The sequence below is a fragment of the Heptranchias perlo genome, chromosome 15 (genome assembly GCF_035084215.1).
Source record: "Heptranchias perlo isolate sHepPer1 chromosome 15, sHepPer1.hap1, whole genome shotgun sequence".
In the NCBI taxonomy this organism is placed as follows: domain Eukaryota; kingdom Metazoa; phylum Chordata; class Chondrichthyes; order Hexanchiformes; family Hexanchidae; genus Heptranchias; species Heptranchias perlo.
Genome location: NC_090339.1, coordinates 10,847,193 through 10,864,204, shown reverse-complemented (window position 1 = coordinate 10,864,204; position 17,012 = coordinate 10,847,193). Strand labels below are relative to the sequence as shown.

The window sequence follows — 17,012 nt, the reverse complement described above, 5'->3', positions numbered from 1 at the left end:
TGAGGCCCCATTGGCACCCCACTAGTTACAGATTGCCATCCTGAAAATGACCCTTTTATTCCGACTCTCTGATTTCTGTTAGTTAGCAAATCCTCTATCCATGCTAATATATTACCCCCAACACCATGAGCTCTTACCTTGTGCAGTAACCTTTTATGTGGCACTTTATCAAATGCCTTTTGGAAATCCAAATACACTACATCTACTGGTTCCCCTTTATCCACCCTACTCATTACTTCCTCAAAGAACTCTAATAAATTTGTCAAACACGATTTCCCTTTCATAAAACCATGTTGACTCTCCTTGATTGTATTATGAGTCTCCAAATGTCCTGCTACTACTTCCCTAATAATGGATTCTAGCATTTTCCCAATGACCGATGTTAGGCTAACTGGTCTATAGTTACCCGCTTTCTGTTTCCCTCCTTTCTTGAATAGGGGTGTTACATTTGCGGTTTTCCAATCTGCTGGGACCTTTCCAGAATCTAGTGAGTTTTGGAAGATTACAACCAATGCATCCACTATCTCTATAGCCACTTCCTTTAAGACCCTCGGATGCAAGCCATCAGGACCAGGGGACTTGTCAGCCAGCCATTAGTTTGCCTAGTACTTTTTCTCTAGTGATAGTGATTGTTTTTAGTTCCTCCCTCCCCTTTGCCCCTTGATTATCTACTATTATTGGTATGCTTTTAGTGTCTTCTGCTGTGAAGACAGATACAAAATATCTGTTCAACGCCTCTGCATTTTCCTTGTTTTCCATTATTATTTCCCCAGTCTCATCCTCTAAGGGACCTATACTTACTTTAGCTACTCTCATCCTTTTTATATACTTGTAAAAGCTCTTACTGTCAGTTTTTATATTTCGTGCTAGTTTACTCTCGTAATCTGTTTCCTCCCTCATTTTAAGTCCTCCTTTGCTGGTTTCTAAAGTTTTTGCAATCTTCGGGCTTACCACTAATCTTTGCCACTTTGTATGCCTTTTCTTTTAATTTGATACCATCCTTAACTTCCTTAGTTAGCTATGGTTGGTGCACCCTTCTCCTGGAGTCTTTCCTCCTTACTGGGATATATTTTTGTTGAGAATCATAAAATATCTTTTTAAATGTCTGCCACTGCTTATCCACAGTCATACCTTCTAATCTGTTTTCCCAGTCCACTTTAGCCAACTCTGTCCTCATGCCATTGTAATTGCCCTTATTTAGGTTTAATACAGTAGTTTCAGATCTAAGATCCTCACTCTCAAACTAGATGTGAAATTCTATCATATTATGATCACTGTTTCCCAAGGGATCTTTTACTTTGAGGTCATTAATTAATCCTGCCTCGTTACCCATTTCCAGATCTAAAATGGCCTGTTCCCTGGTTTTCCTATTTGACCTTGAGATGAGCTTCTGACCCATATCCTCTCCATTAAAAAGACCCTTTACTTCTACCTCCATAACATCTCCTACCTCAGCCCATCTATGCTGAAACCCTCATCCATATCTTTGTTACCACCAGACTTGACTATTCCATTGCTCTCCTGGATGGCCTCCTATCCTTCACCTTTAATAAACTTCAGCTCATCCAAAACTCTGCTGCCCATAGCCTATTCCGCATTAAGTACCGCTCAACCATTACTGACCGACAATGGCTCCCGGTCCCCCAATTTTCTCTAATTGAAAAGTCCCATCTTTGTATTTCAATCCCCTCATGGGCTCACCCCTCCCTATCTTCCAGCTGTACAATGCCAGCCCCTCCCCCGACCTCTCCGCTCCTTTCACTCTGGCCTTACGTCCTTCCACTTCCCTTTGCCCCAATCATTGGTAGCCGTGCCTTCAACTGCCTAGGCTCCATGCTCTGAGATTCTGTCCCTAAACCCCTCAGCCTGTCCACTTCCCTCTCCTCCTTTAAGGCCATCCTTAAAACCCACCCCTTTAACAAGCTTTTGGTCACCTCTCTTAATATCTCCTTCTTTGTCTCTCCATCCATTTTTGCCTTATTATGCCCCTGTGAAGCAGCTTGGGATATTTTTCTATGTTCAAGGCGCTACATAAATGCAAGTTGTTGTTGTGGTTAACTCTTTAGGGACTTGAAAAAACACAAAAATCTTCTGATATCCATTTGCGTTCCACGTAAAAGACCACTGATGAAAAATGAGTTTGGATGGAAGGCAGACTCCAGTCTGTAATTACAAGTGTTGATCTTTGCTTTAGTTTAAAATGTAAATCTAGAATTCCTGCATCATTACCGCAAAATCACGGCCATACATTTCCCAGGAAAGATTTCCTAATTAATTGCATTTTGTGTACTAATTACAATCTGATAACACGTGCCTCAGTTTTTCTTACGGCCACATGAAGAGTGAATATGATATTACCAAGGGGAGCCCACAATTCCCAAGACAGACCTCAGGATGTGGAGATAATATGAAATATTAAAATCAGCGAACAGTGTGAATTTCAACAACTTGTTGCATAGTAACAGCACGTAATACACTTGAAGGTGCACGGATACTCTGTTGAACTGTAATTCATATGTATTATGTTAAAGGTGCAGAATAATAATATCGTCCCCGGCACACTCACACGTTTGTTAAATATTGATTTGGATGAGTGAAATTACAGTGCAAACCTGGGCTAAAATACATCATTTAATAAACATTCCCCATTTAATTATACAGAGCACATTTATTATTTCAAATACTTATACCTAAACTTTCCCGTTAGAAAGTCCCCCCGTCATGCTGAGTATGTAAGTCCGAACAACAACAAAAATAGTTTAAACATCAAATATTTCTTTCTTTCTCAATATAATGGAAATTTGAGATATTAATGTAGACAGCGGCATGTTCAGGTGTTGGTCAGTGGCTCAGTGGTAGCACTCCTGCCTCTGACTCGGACGGTTGTGGGTTTAAGTCTCGCTCCAGAGACTTGAGCAGAAAATCTAGGCTGACACACCAGTGCAGTACTGAGGGAGTGCTGTGCTGTCCTTCAGATGAGATGTTAAACTGAGGCCTTGTCTGCCCTTTCAGGTGGACTTAAAAGGTCCCATGGCACTATTGGATGAGTTCCCCTGGTATCCTGGACAATATTAATGAGGCCTAATTTTAGGCCTCCTGGTTTGGGTGCATTGTGACCGTCTTCACGCCTGAAACTGGGCACCAACTAATTTATACCCCTATATATACACATATTTCTGTACCCTATACTCGAAAAATCATAGACTCTTACAGCACAGAAGTAGGCTGTTCAGTCCATCAAATCTGTGCTGGCCATTGAACCCACAATCTTCTAACTCAGAGGCAAAAGTGCTACCAATTGAGCCACGGCTGACACCTGTACCTGAAGCAATCTTCGAATGTGCCATTAGGTGCTCGTCATTAAATGTGATCGTTTTGGCCAATTGACACCTTGCCATATCAGTTTATACTTGTGAAGATCACTGCACGTAGCTTGTCTCGAACTGAGCTAATGGGCTCGATTTTAGCCCCATTTCCGGGTTCCCCACTGACGCGCTGACATGCGCGCGCAGCCCCCGCATGTGGGACTCCCGCCGGCAATTAAAGCTGGCGGGGTGCCACTTGAAGTAATTGAACAGGTACTTCAGGTTGTTTACAGACCTGATTGACCTGTTATTTTAGCAGGGATGGGATTTTGCAACTGACTGGGACTGTTTCCCGTACTGGGGGAAACACTCCCAGTTGAAATGGACGTGTTGCAGACATCAGCCTGTGGCAGCTGCAAAGGTCCATTTGACAGGTGGGTGGGGGAGACCCTCACTCATTGCAGGAGGCCACTCTATCACTTTGGTCAAAGTTTGGCCTCCACCACCCTCCTCCTAACAACAAAATTCACAAACTTGCACACTTACCCCGGGATCCAGACACATTTACCTACCTTGCGGACCCCCTCAGATGGACATCTTCTGCATGGGGGCCGCTGTAGCTGCAGTCATGACCTCCTCGGAGGTCAAACAGCATCACCAGCCTCGCCGGCCACCTCTGACACGTGGAGCTCCACAACACAGTGCTGTGACACATCCACCTGCACAGCAGGAAGGAGGGCAATGCAGGGAGAGATGCGTCGCAGGGGGCACTACCCTCGCCACAGGGTCTACAGACCGAGGCTCAGCTTCCTGGACCTCTCTGAGCAGCAGTGCACACAGAGGCTTAGAGTCACTCGACATGTAGTCATGAACATCTGCAGCCTCCTTCATGCCGAGCTGCTCCCGGCTGGCCCAAGCACCATCTTCTTACCTGTCACTGTCAAAGTCACCACTGCCCTCAACAACTTCTCCTCCGCATCCTTCCAGGGTGCCACCGGGGACATCGCCAACGTCTCTCAGTCGTCTGCACAAAAGAGCCCTGCAAATACACCTACACCCACTCTGCAGTGACACAATGGGTGGCATCAGGTGTGGGTCTTCATTATGATCCTCAGGAAAGGGCATTATTGCACAAACCAGACAAGATTCGCAAAGACGTGGCAGTAGTGCCAATATAATATGTGATGTGAGTTGGTCAGAAATTAAATATAAGTAAAAACCATGACAAACCCTCAAACACCCTTGTGCATCCCCTTCATGCTCACGACATGTTTGCCTTACGCTGCCTACTGCACATATGTGATGCATGCCCTGTGGCTGCAGCACAGGTAGTGGCAGGTTGAGTGAGGCTGACTGTGAAAGAGATGCATGAGAGGGTGAGTATGAGATAGAGCCATGAGATTGTATGAGGATTGGGTTGAGTGGTAGTGGCGGGATGAGTACTGGCGAGGTGAGTAGGTGCAGGTAAGATGAGGATGAGGTTTGAGTGGGTGTGAGGGGTGATGTGACAGAGTAGTGTTGGCAGTGCAGAAGGAGATGTGGGGTGGGGGCGGTGATGTGGCAGATGGAGTGTCGGGAAATGAGTAAGTGTACTCACTTTCGCTGACCTACTGAGGTCATTGCAGCGCCTCCTGCACTGTTTGCAGGTGGGCGATATGTTGGTGGTGCAGGTGACCTCCTCTGCCACCTCGAGCCAGGCCTTCCTGGTGGCAGAGGCAGGCCGCTTCCTCCCGCCCGCCGGGGGGATGATCTCTGTCCTCCCCCTCCCCCTCACCCCATGTATTGATACCTGGAGTGAGGCATCATTAAACCTGGGAGCAGCCTTCCTCCTGGGCTGCTCCGTGCTGTAATTTTTCCTATTTCTTGCAGCATCAGTCAGTGGAGGACTGCCCCTTTAAATAGAGCTCCTCCAGCTGACAGACCTTACTGCACATGCGCAGCCCGCCCGACGCGCAGCTCAGCAGCAGGGAACCCAGAACAAGAGGTAAGTGGATCCAATCAGCCTGCGATTGCGCGCGGAGCAGACTGATTTCACCGGGCGCGTTACCCACGCGCCCAATCGACCCCCCGCCGCGAACCTGCCACCCTGGTAATATCGGGCCCAATGTGTCTGCCTTTGAACTATACCCTGAGTGATCCTATTTTAACCCCTTACAGGTTAATAATTAAATACAGACAAAAAGTGCTGATAGTTAATAAACGTATTACATATATCTCATTTTTATTGTCACAGGGCATGACAATTAAACCACTCGTAGAGTTACTAGAAGTTAAAAGAACGAGCCAAGCACCTCCAACTGTAAGTGAGCAGATTCATATTCGGGTAAGTTAAACCCTTGTGGAGGTGTCAATCACAGTCTCTGTGTTGTGTTCGTGTAATATTGGAATTATGGTATCTCTTTTCACTAATACGGGTTCTAATATAATGTATGTAATTTTACTTAATGCATCTCAGTGCGACTTATGCTTCATTGAGTATCCTTGTTTGCCAGCAATCTCAGTATTATATAATTACTAAGGTTCTGTGCATGCTTTATAGTGTTAGATTCATGTAATATCTTCACATAATATTACCGTCAAAGCAAGGTTAGAAGGTACTATAGATTATCAGACATACCTGTGATCGCAATGCAAAGATCTTAGCCATCTCAACAGATCCAAATGCATCCAATTCACTGTTTACTATGTTCACATAAAGAGTCGTAATCAAGTTTTCATTTACTGATAATCAGGTTACTGATATTTCTGAAGAATGATACATTCATAAAATCGCAATTGTTAAAGGTAAGACAGACATAAGACTACACGCACCAGGGCCGATTTACACTTGTATCACCTGACATTAACGGGGTGGTAATGGCCTCAAAGTAGCGAAGAGGCCGGCGCCATTTTGAAAAGGGGCCTATTGCTAGATGCCCAAAGTGCCTGCCTGTTTCAGGCGGTAAGCCCCTTTTAATACACAAATCGGGGTCCAAGGACCCCCGTTGCCATTTTAGAATGAAACCGGTTTGAGCCTGCGCTGTGCATGCTCCGCCCAGTTCCACGGGCAGTGGAGCCGTAGAGGCCCAGCCAGTTATTTTTTGGGACCCCGAGGGGCAGGAGTGCTCCTCTGGGCCCCGCAAAAATAATCTAGGTGGCTGCTGCTCTGGGACTCCTACCCTCTGCAGGATCGCAACCCCCCACCCCCCTCCACACTCACTTTTATGGAGGCCAGGGTGGCACGATATTGGTAGGCCTCAATCTGGCGAGCTGCACTGGGACACCCGTTTGGTGCCCCCGCAGCTTGCCAACCCGATGTTAATGGGGCCGGTGCCTCAGAATCACGCTCGCCTCTTGGCCACGGGTACAGGCGATCGGCTGGCACGCTCCGCCGGTTGGTCGTCCAAAAGTCAACACCGACCGAACATTGTTCAAACACAGCCTGTGTCCAACTGCAGTGGGGAACGGACGTTAAAAGGATTGAAAGTAATGATTCACCAACGCCCTCTCCTCGATTTGATTATACCTGCAGGCAGTGATTGTGATTAGCCGACCATTTCATTTTCAATATTGACTACGATTATCCCATCACGATCGAGGATACCTTCATACATATCACTGCATCGTCCAAGAACCCCCTGCCCTCAGCCCACTCACACACAGGGACCAGCACGACCTTCTGCTTACATTTTCACATCATTCTTATTTCTAGCTCAGTGCCTGTGATTTCTGCAGTGAAGGGAAATGATTGAAACTGAGAAGCAGGGAGCAAGGAGTAACCCGGCCAAAAAGCAGCTCCCTTTCCCCTCGCAACACACAGTAACATTTTTGGTACGAGTCTTACTGCTCACACCTCCCTTGTTCTGTTCCATTTCAGGATGAATAACATTTAGTTAAAACCATTGTTACTAAATACAAGATGACACATGTGCAGAAAAGGATGCTGCAGATTCAATAATTTTGCATTATTCATCTTTAACACTTTTATACAAGTAAACAGAAGAGTAGGGCTGACTCACCAGTCCAAGTACTGGAATTTTCTCTGTACCTCTAACTTCTCTCTCCTTTCGGGAAAGATTTGCTTGTGCAGTACGAATAGCAAAATCATAAATGTTTTATAAGATGCACTCTTACAATTCATAATCTTCCCCCTTTATCTCTCTTCTCCCTACCTCTCCAAGCTCACACAGCCACATGTAAACACACGTGCACACACACGCACCCACGTCCATACACACACGCGCGCACGTACTCATGCATGCACACATGCGCGTACATACACATACGGACACATAGGCATACACGTGTACACACATGCACGCACGTACACACATGCCCGTACACACAGGCACATGCACACACGCACATGCACACACGCGCCCGTACACATGGGCACACACACGTGCACACACACGCATGTGCACACACACACGCTTGCACATGACAGAGGAGACAAGAAGTCAATCACCAAGCATTCATTAATTGTTATGACATATTACTTTCTCTACAATATTAGCCTGTAGCAGCGGAATGGGACCAACTGAAGAGGAGTCCAAATTTTTCTGTATATTATTTATCGATTGGACTTCAAAAGGGTTCCATGTGTCCAGCATTACCACCACAGTAATGATGGGTAATAAAACTTGAGACAACATCCCATCACCACCACCCACTGTGAATACACCTGCCTAGATTTGGATGGATGTATTCAATTGATGCTGTCAATCCTACAAGTGGCAGTGAGCTGGTGATTGGATTCTCCGCCCAATCTTTTGCCCCCAACCTGATCTTTGGTTCCCCGTCTGATCTGTTGGCCCCAGCCTGATCTTTTACCCCCTGCCTGATCATTTACCCCCAGCCTGACCTGTTGCCCCCAGCCTGATCTTTTACCCCCAGCCTGACCTGTTGGCCCCAGCCTGATCTTTTACCCCCAGCCTGACCTGTTGGCCCCAGCCTGACCTGTTGCCCCCAGCCTGATCTGTTGGCCCCAGCCTGATCTTTTACCCCCAGCCTGATCTGTTGGCCCCAGCCTGATCTTTTACCCCCTGCCTGATCATTTACCCCCTGCCTGATCTGTTGGCCCCAGCCTGATCTGTTGCCCCCAGCCTGATCTTTTGCCCCCAGCCTGATCTGTTGGCCCCAGCCTGATCTTTTACCCCCAGCCTGACCTGTTGGCCCCAGCCTGATCTTTTACCCCCTGCCTGATCATTTACCCCCTGCCTGATCATTTACCCCCTGCCTGACCTGTTGGCCCCAGCCTGATCTTTTACCCCCAGCCTGATATGTTGGCCCCAGCCTGATCTTTTACCCCCAGCCTGATCTGTTGGCCCCAGCCTGATCTTTTACCCCCTGCCTGATCATTTACCCCCTGCCTGATCATTTACCCCCTGCCTGACCTGTTACCACCAGCCTGATCTTTTACCCCCTGCCTGATCTTTTACCCCCCAGCCTGCCCCAGATGTACCCAAAATTGGGTGAATTGAGGGTAGAAGATACCACCTCATACATCAATTATTTCAGCACAATTATGGTCTCTGGAGTTCTTCTTTTGAAGAACTGCCTTATTGTATGAGGATCCTCACTAAACACAAAATACCACTGTTAATAACTGACAGAATGATTTGGTAAACTGTACTTTCTGCAGTTCTTGGATCATTTGTTGGCTGGGATCGAAGACATCTGTGGACATTGGGGTCAATATTACTGGAAAGACAGGTAGAAGATTCTTCAGTCATTGTGTGTGTGTGTGGGTGAAGTTACTCTACTTGTGTGTAAGTGTGTGTGTGAGATCTTTCCATCTGGTGTCTATTTGTGTTAAATAGCTGAGAATATTCGAATGAAGATAAACATTTTCCAAATGTTGTATGATAGAAAATATACCAATTTCAATGTTCCCGATGATTTCCAATAATCAAAAAAATACTTAGGCATGTGACAACTCACAGTCCTGGGACAACCAATTTATTATTTAAACAAAATATTAGAGCTTATAAATTCTGCTAGTGAGAATTAAACACACGGAGACAATTCCAGCCGTTACATGGAGACACACGTTTCTATATGCATCAATTCCCACTTGCCCTAAAGGCATTAAGAATCTAGTGTGGGACTGGAATCGCATGTAGGTCGGACCTGAAGGACATAAGTGAACCAGTTGTGTTTTAAAGTCAATCATAAGTTATTCACACAAGGGAAAGAACATTTGGAACTTGCTGTCTCTAGTGAGATAATCTCTCATTTTATGGGTTCACAGCTCCTGGTCAAACTTAACGTGCACCTTGAAGTTTGTCCTGGCATGTCAGTCAGCACTGCAGATTGCCAAGTATTGTCCCACACAGATCAAACATTAATCCCATCAGCAGTAATATCAAGTAATGCCAAGGAACAAAAGTACATATCCATGAGGTATAAAAACAGGAAAGTAAATGCTCCAAAAGTTTTCTTTCTGGTACAATTTGTAGATTTTCTTTGTCCTGTTGAACGGAATTCTAAATATATTGAAAGAATTGTTGATGTAAGAATAAAATAATACAAATACAAAAAAATGTGATTGCACGGGTTAATCAAGGACAGTCAGCATGGATTTGTTAAGGGAAGGTCGTGTCTGACTAACTTGATTGAATTTTTTGAGCAGGTAACAAGGAGGGTTGATGAGGGTAATGCGTTTGATGTAGTCTACATGGATTTTAGCAAGGCTTTTGAGAAGGTCCCACACGGCAACTGGTCAACAAAGTAAAAGCTCATGGGATCCAAGGGAAAGTGACAAGTTGGATCCAAAATTGGCTCAGTGGCAGGAAGCAAAGGGTAATGGTCGATGGGTATTTTTGCGACTGGAAGGCTGTTTCCAGTGGGGTCCCGCCGGGCTCAGTACCAGGTCCCTTGCTTTTTGTGGTATATAATAATAATAATTTGGACTTGAATGTGGGGGGCTTGATCAAGAAGTTTGCAGAAGAAACAAAAATTGGCCATGAGGTGGTTGATAGTGAGGAGGAAAGCTGTAGACTGCAGGAAGATATGAATGGACTGGTCAGGTGGGCAGAAAAGTGGCAAATGGAATTCAATCCAGAGAAGTGTGAGGTAATGCATTTGGAGAGGGCAAACAAGGCAAGGGAGTACACAATAAATGGGAGGATACTGAGAGGTGTAGAGGAACAAAGGGACCTTGGAGTGCATGTCCACAGATCCCTGAAGGTAGTAGGACAGGTAGATAAGGTGGTTAAGAAGGCATACTGGATACTTTCCTTTATTAGCCGAGGCAAAGAATGGAACAGCAGGGAGGTTATGCTAGAACTGTATAAAACATTGGTAAGGCCACAGCTTGAGTACTGCGTACAGTTCTGGTCACCACATTACAAGAAAGGTGTGATTGGAGGATACAAAGGAGATTTACGAGGATGTTGCCAGGGCTGGAGAATTTTAGCGATGAGAAAAGATTGGATAGGCTGGGGTTGTTTTCTTTGGAACAAAGGAGGCTGAGGAGAGATCTGATTGTGATGTATAAAATTATGACGGGACTGGATAGAGAGGACCTATAGAGTGGATAGGAAGGACCTATTTCCCTCAGTAGAGGGGTCAGTAACCAGGGGGCATAGATTTAAAGTAATTGGCAGAAGGATTAGAGGGGAGCTGAGGAGAAATTTTTTCAACCACAGGGTGGTGGGGGTCTGGAATTCAACACCTGAAAGGGTGATAGAGGCAGAAACCCTCAACTCATTTAAAATACACTTGATGTGCACTTGAAGTGCCGTAACCTACAGGACTGCTGACCAAGTGCTGGAAAGTGGGATTAACCTGGATAGCTCTTTTTCGGCCTGCACTGACATGATGGGCCGATTGGCCTCACTCTGTGCCATAGCTTTCTATGATTCTATGATTTGCACCAGCAGCTGTCATACTTTTCTGTGTCGAGACTCCCTGCAAATACTGACACACTCCCAGGGACCACCCCTGCAATAATTTAAATCTGCGGACATTCTGCAAATATTGACAAAAAACCTGGGGACCACCTGCAAATATTGACACACTCCCAGAAACCCTCAGCAAATACTGACACACTCCCAAGGACACTGTCCAAATATTGACACACTTCCAGGGATCCCATCCAAACATTGACACACTCCCAAGGACACTGTCCAAATATTGACACACTACCAGAGTCCCCATCCAAATATTGACGCACTCCCAAGGACACTGTCCAAATATTGACACACTTCCAGGGATCCCATCCAAATATTGACACACTCCCAAGGACACTGTCCAAATATTGACACACTACCAAAGACCCCATCCAAATATTGACACACTCCCAGAGACCTCCTCCCAATATTGACACACTCCCAGAGACCCCATCCAAATATTGACACACTCCCAGAGACCTCCTCCCAATATTGACACACTCCCAGAGGCCTCCTCCAAATATTGACACACTCCCAGAGACCCTGTCCTAATATTGAAACACTCCCAGGGATCCCATCGAAATACGGACACACTCCCAGAGTCCCCTTCCAAATAGTGACACATTCCCAGAGAACCTGTCCAAATATTCACACACTCCTACAGAACCCGTCCAAATATTGACACACTCCTACAGAACCCGCCCAAATATTGACACACTCCCAGAGTCCCCGTCCAAATAGTGACACATTCCCAGAGAACCTGTCCAAATATTGACACACTCCTACAGAACCCGCCCAAATATTGACACACTCCCAGAGTCCCCGTCCAAATAGTGACAGATTCCCAGAGAACCTGTCCAAATACTGACAAACTCCCAGAGACCCCGAACAAATATTGACACGCTCCCCGGGACCACTTCCAAATATTAACACACTCCCAGGGTCCCTGTCCAAATATTTACTCACTCCCGGAGACCCCATCCAAATATTGACACACTCCCGGGTACCGCATCCAAATATTGACACTCCCAGAGATCCCGTCCAAATATTGACACACTCCGGGGTATCTCGTCCAAATATTGACACTCCCAGAGACTCTGCCCAAATATTGTCACTGCCAGAGACCCCATCCAAATATTGACACTCCCGGGCACACCATCCAAATACTGACACACTCTCAGAGTCCCCGTCCAAATATTGACATACTACCGGGTACCCCGTCCAAATATTGACACTCTCGGGGACACCGTCCAAATATTGACACACACATAGAGTCACCGTCCAAATATTGACACACACCTAGAGTCACCGTCCAAATATTGACACACTACTACAGAACCCGCCCAAATATTCACACACTCCCAGAGTCCCTGTCCAAATAGTGACACATTCCCAGAGAACCTGTCCAAATACTGACAAACTCCCAGAGACCCCGTCCAAATATTGACACACTCCCAGAGACCCCGAACAAATATTGACACAATCACAGAGACCTTGTCGAAATAGTGACATACTCTCAGAGACCCTGTCAAATATTGATACACTCCAGGAGACCCCATTCAAATACTGACACACTCCCAAAGACTTCATCCAAATAATGACACTCACAGAGACCCCCTCTAAATATTGACATACTCCCCGGGACCACTTCCAAATATTGACACACTCCCAGAGACCTCGTTCAAATATTGACACATCCGAGAGAACCTGTCCAAATATTGACACACTCCCAGAGACCCCGTCCAAATATTGACACACTCCCACCGACCCCATCCAAATATTGACACACTCCCAGAGACCCTGTCAAATAGTGACACAAGCGTAAACACCCGGTCCAAATATTGACACACTCCCAGAGATCCCATCCAAATAATGACACACTCCCAGGGACCCCGTCCAAATATTGACCCAATCACAGAGACCATAGCCAAATATGGATACACTCCCAGAGATCCCATCCAAATATTGACACACTCCCAGAGACCCTGTCCACATATTGACACACTCCCAGGGACCCCGTCCAAATACTGACACACTCCCAGGGACCCCGTCCAAATACTGACACACTCCCAGGGACCCCGTCCAAATACTGACACACTCCCAGGGACCCTGTCCACATATTGACACTCTCCCAGAGACCCCGTCCAAATATTAACACACTCCCTGGGACCACTTCCAAATATTGACACACTCCCAGAGACCCCATCTAAATATTGACAAACTCCCAGAGACCCTGTCAAATAGTGACACAAGCGTAAACACCCCGTCCAAATAGTGACACACTCCCAGAGACCCAGTCCTAATATTGACACACTCCCACCGACCCCATCCAAATATTGACACACTCCCAGAGACCCTGTCAAATAGTGACACAAGCGTAAACACCCCGTCCAAATATTGACACACTCCCAGAGATCCCATCCAAATAATGACACACTCCCAGTGACCCCGTCCAAATATTGACACACTCCCAGAGATCCCATCCAAATAATGACACACTCCCAGTGACCCCGTCCAAATATTGACCTAATCATAGAGACCATGGCCAAATATGGATACACTCCCAGAGATCCCATCCAAATATTGACACCCTCCCAGAGACCCTGTCCACATATTGACACACTCCCTGGGACCCAGTCCAAATACTGACACACTCCCAGGGACCCCGTCCAAATACTGACACACTCCCAGGGACCCCGTCCAAATACTGACACACTCGCAGGGACCCCGTCCAAATACTGACACACTCCCAGGGACCCAGTCCAAATATTGACACTCTCCCAAAGACCCCGTCCAAATACTGACACACTCCCTGGGACCCTGTCCAAATACTGACACACTCCCAGGGACCCCGTCCAAATACTGACACACTCCCAGGGACCCTGTCCAAATACTGACAAACTCCCAGGGACCCCGTCCAAATATTGACACACTCCCAGAGACCCCAAATATAGACACGCCCGGGAACACCGTCCAAATATTGACATAGTCCCCAAGCCTCTGTCTAAATACTGACACATTCCCAGAGACCCATTCCTAATATTGACACACTCCCAGGGACCCCGTCCAAATATTGACACACTCCCAGGGACCCTGTCCAAATATTGAGACTCTCCCAGAGACCCCGTCCAAATATTGACACACTCCCAGGGACCCCATCCAAATATTAACACACTCCCCGGGACCACTTCCAAATATTGACACACTCCCCGAGACCCCGTCCAGATATTGACACACTCGCAGAGACCCCGTCCAAATATTAACACACTCCCAGAGACCCCGTCCAAATATTAACACACTCCCAGGGACCCTGTCCAAATATTGACACACTCTCGGAGACCCCGTCCACATATTGACACACTCCCAGAGACCCCGTCCAAATATTGACACACTCCCAGAGACCCCGTCCAAATATTGACACACTCCCAGAGACCCCGTCCAAATATTGACACATTCCCAGAGACCCCGTCCAAATATTGACACATTCCCAGAGAACCTCTCCAAATATTGACACACTCCCAGAGACCCCGTCGAAATATTGACACTCGCAGAGACTCTTTCCAAATATTGACACACTCCCAGAGACCCCAAATATAGACACGCCCGGGAACACCGTCCAAATATTGACATAGTCCCCAAGCCTCTGTCTAAATACTGACACATTCCCAGAGACCCATTCCTAATATTGACACACTCCCAGGGACCCCGTCCAAATATTGACACACTCCCAGGGACCCTGTCCAAATATTGACACACTCTCAGAGACCCCGTCCACATATTGACACACTCCCAGAGACCCCGTCAAAACATTGACACACTCCCAGAGACCCCGTCAAAATATTGACACTCCCAGAGACCTCGTCCAAATATTGACACTCCCGCGTACCCCGTCCAAATATTGACACACTGCCAGAGACCCCGTGCAAATATTGGCATACTCCCAGTGACCTCGTCCAAATATTAACACACTCCCAGGGACCCACAGCAAATATTGACACACTCCCAGAGACCTCGTCCAAATATTGACACACTCCCAGGGACCCACAGCAAATATTGACACACTCCCAGAGACCCCGCCCAAAGATTGACACACTCCCAGAGACCCCGCCCAAAGATTGACACACTCCCAGAGACCCCGCCCAAAGATTGACACACTCACAGAGATCCCATCCGAATATTGGCACACTCCCAGAGACCCACAGCAAATAGTGACACACCCCCAGAGACCCCGCCCAAAGATTGACACACTCCCAGAGACCCCGCCCAAAGATTGACACACTCCCAGAGACCCCGCCCAAAGATTGACACACTCCCAGAGATCCCATCCGAATATTGGCACACTCCCAGAGACCCACAGCAAATAGTGACACACCCCCAGAGACCTCGTCCAAATATTGACACACTCCCAGCAATGCTCTGCAAATACTGCCACGCTCCCAGTGACCCCCTGCAAACATTAACTCACATCCTGGGTGTCCCTATCCTAATTTATGAAAGACGTTGTCAGTTACCCAAAAGAAAACAGTTATCATTGGAGAATGTTTTTTATTGGTAAATAGCAACACATCAACATGCTAGTTAATGAGTTCAGGAATCTGATGACCCCGGGAAGCTCAGGGATCCCCCCACCCCCCAAGACTGTCTAGTTTTAAAACTGGTGAATACGCTATGAATAAGAGGGGCAACAAGAGAGTATGAGAATAGATTACCGGCTGACATAAAGGGAACCCAAATGTCTTTTATAAACATATAAATAGTAAAAGGGTAGTCAAAGGAAGGGTGGGACCGATTAGGGTCAAAAAAGTAGATCTTCTTGTAGAGGCAGAGGGCATGGCTGAGTCTTCACTGGAGAAGAGGATGCTGCCTATGTAGCAGTAATGGAGGATTTGGTAGCAATATTGGTTAGGATAAAAATAGATAAAGAGGAGGTACTTAAAAGTTTGGCAGTACTCAAAGTAGAAAAGTCACCCGTCCAGATGGGATGCATCCTAGCTGACTGAGGGAGGTAAGAGTGGAAATTGCAGAGAGTCTGGCCACAATCTTGCAATTCTCCTTAGATATGGGGACAGTGCCAGAGGACTGGAGGATTGCAAATGGTACACATCCTGTTCAAAAAAGGGGAGAGGGATAAACCCAGCAATTACAGGCCCAACGTCGGTGATGGGGAAACCTTTAGAGACAATAATTCGGGACAAAATTAATTGGCACTTAGAAAAGTATGGGCAAATAAATGATTGTCAGCATGGATTTGTTAAAGGAAAATTGTGTTTGACTAACTTGACTGAGTTCTTTGATTAAGTAATGGAAAGGGTTAATGAGGGTAGTGCCGTTGATGTTATGTATATGGACATTCAAAGGGCATTTGTTAAAATAGCACAAAATAGACTTGATAGCAAAATTAAAGCATGTCAGCATGGATTTGTTAAGGGAAGGTCGTGTCTGACTAACTTGATTGAATTTTTTGAGGAGATAACAAGGAGAGTTGATGAGGGTAGTGCATTTGATGTAGTCTACATGGATTTTAGCAAGGCCTTTTGAAAAGGTCCCACATGGCAGACTGGTCAAAAAAGTAAAAGCCTATGGGATCCAAGGGAGAGTGGCAAGTTGGATCCAAAATTGGCTCAGTGGCAGAAAGGAAAGGATAACAGTCGATGGGTGTTTTTGTGACTGGAAGGCTGTTTCCAGTGGGGTTTCGCAGGGCTCAGTTCTAGGTCCCTTGCTTTTTGTGATATATATTAATGATTTGGACTTAAATGTAGGGGGCATGATTAAGAAGTTTGCAGATGATACAAAATTTGGCTTTGTGGTTGATAGTGAGGAGGAAAGCAGTAGA

At 46.4% G+C, this 17,012-nt stretch overlaps 1 protein-coding gene across 1 annotated transcript in view; it reads left to right on the top strand.

Annotated features, from left to right (window-relative positions):
• LOC137332685 (sodium/hydrogen exchanger 2-like) overlaps nucleotides 1-17,012 on the top strand; it is a 148,554-nt gene that overhangs the window by 78,656 nt on the left and 52,886 nt on the right. The window contains exons 6-7 of the mRNA XM_067996632.1: nucleotides 5,539-5,628; nucleotides 8,929-8,999. Of these exons, the coding sequence (XP_067852733.1) occupies nucleotides 5,539-5,628; nucleotides 8,929-8,999 (161 nt within the window). The remainder of the gene's footprint in view (nucleotides 1-5,538; nucleotides 5,629-8,928; nucleotides 9,000-17,012) is intronic.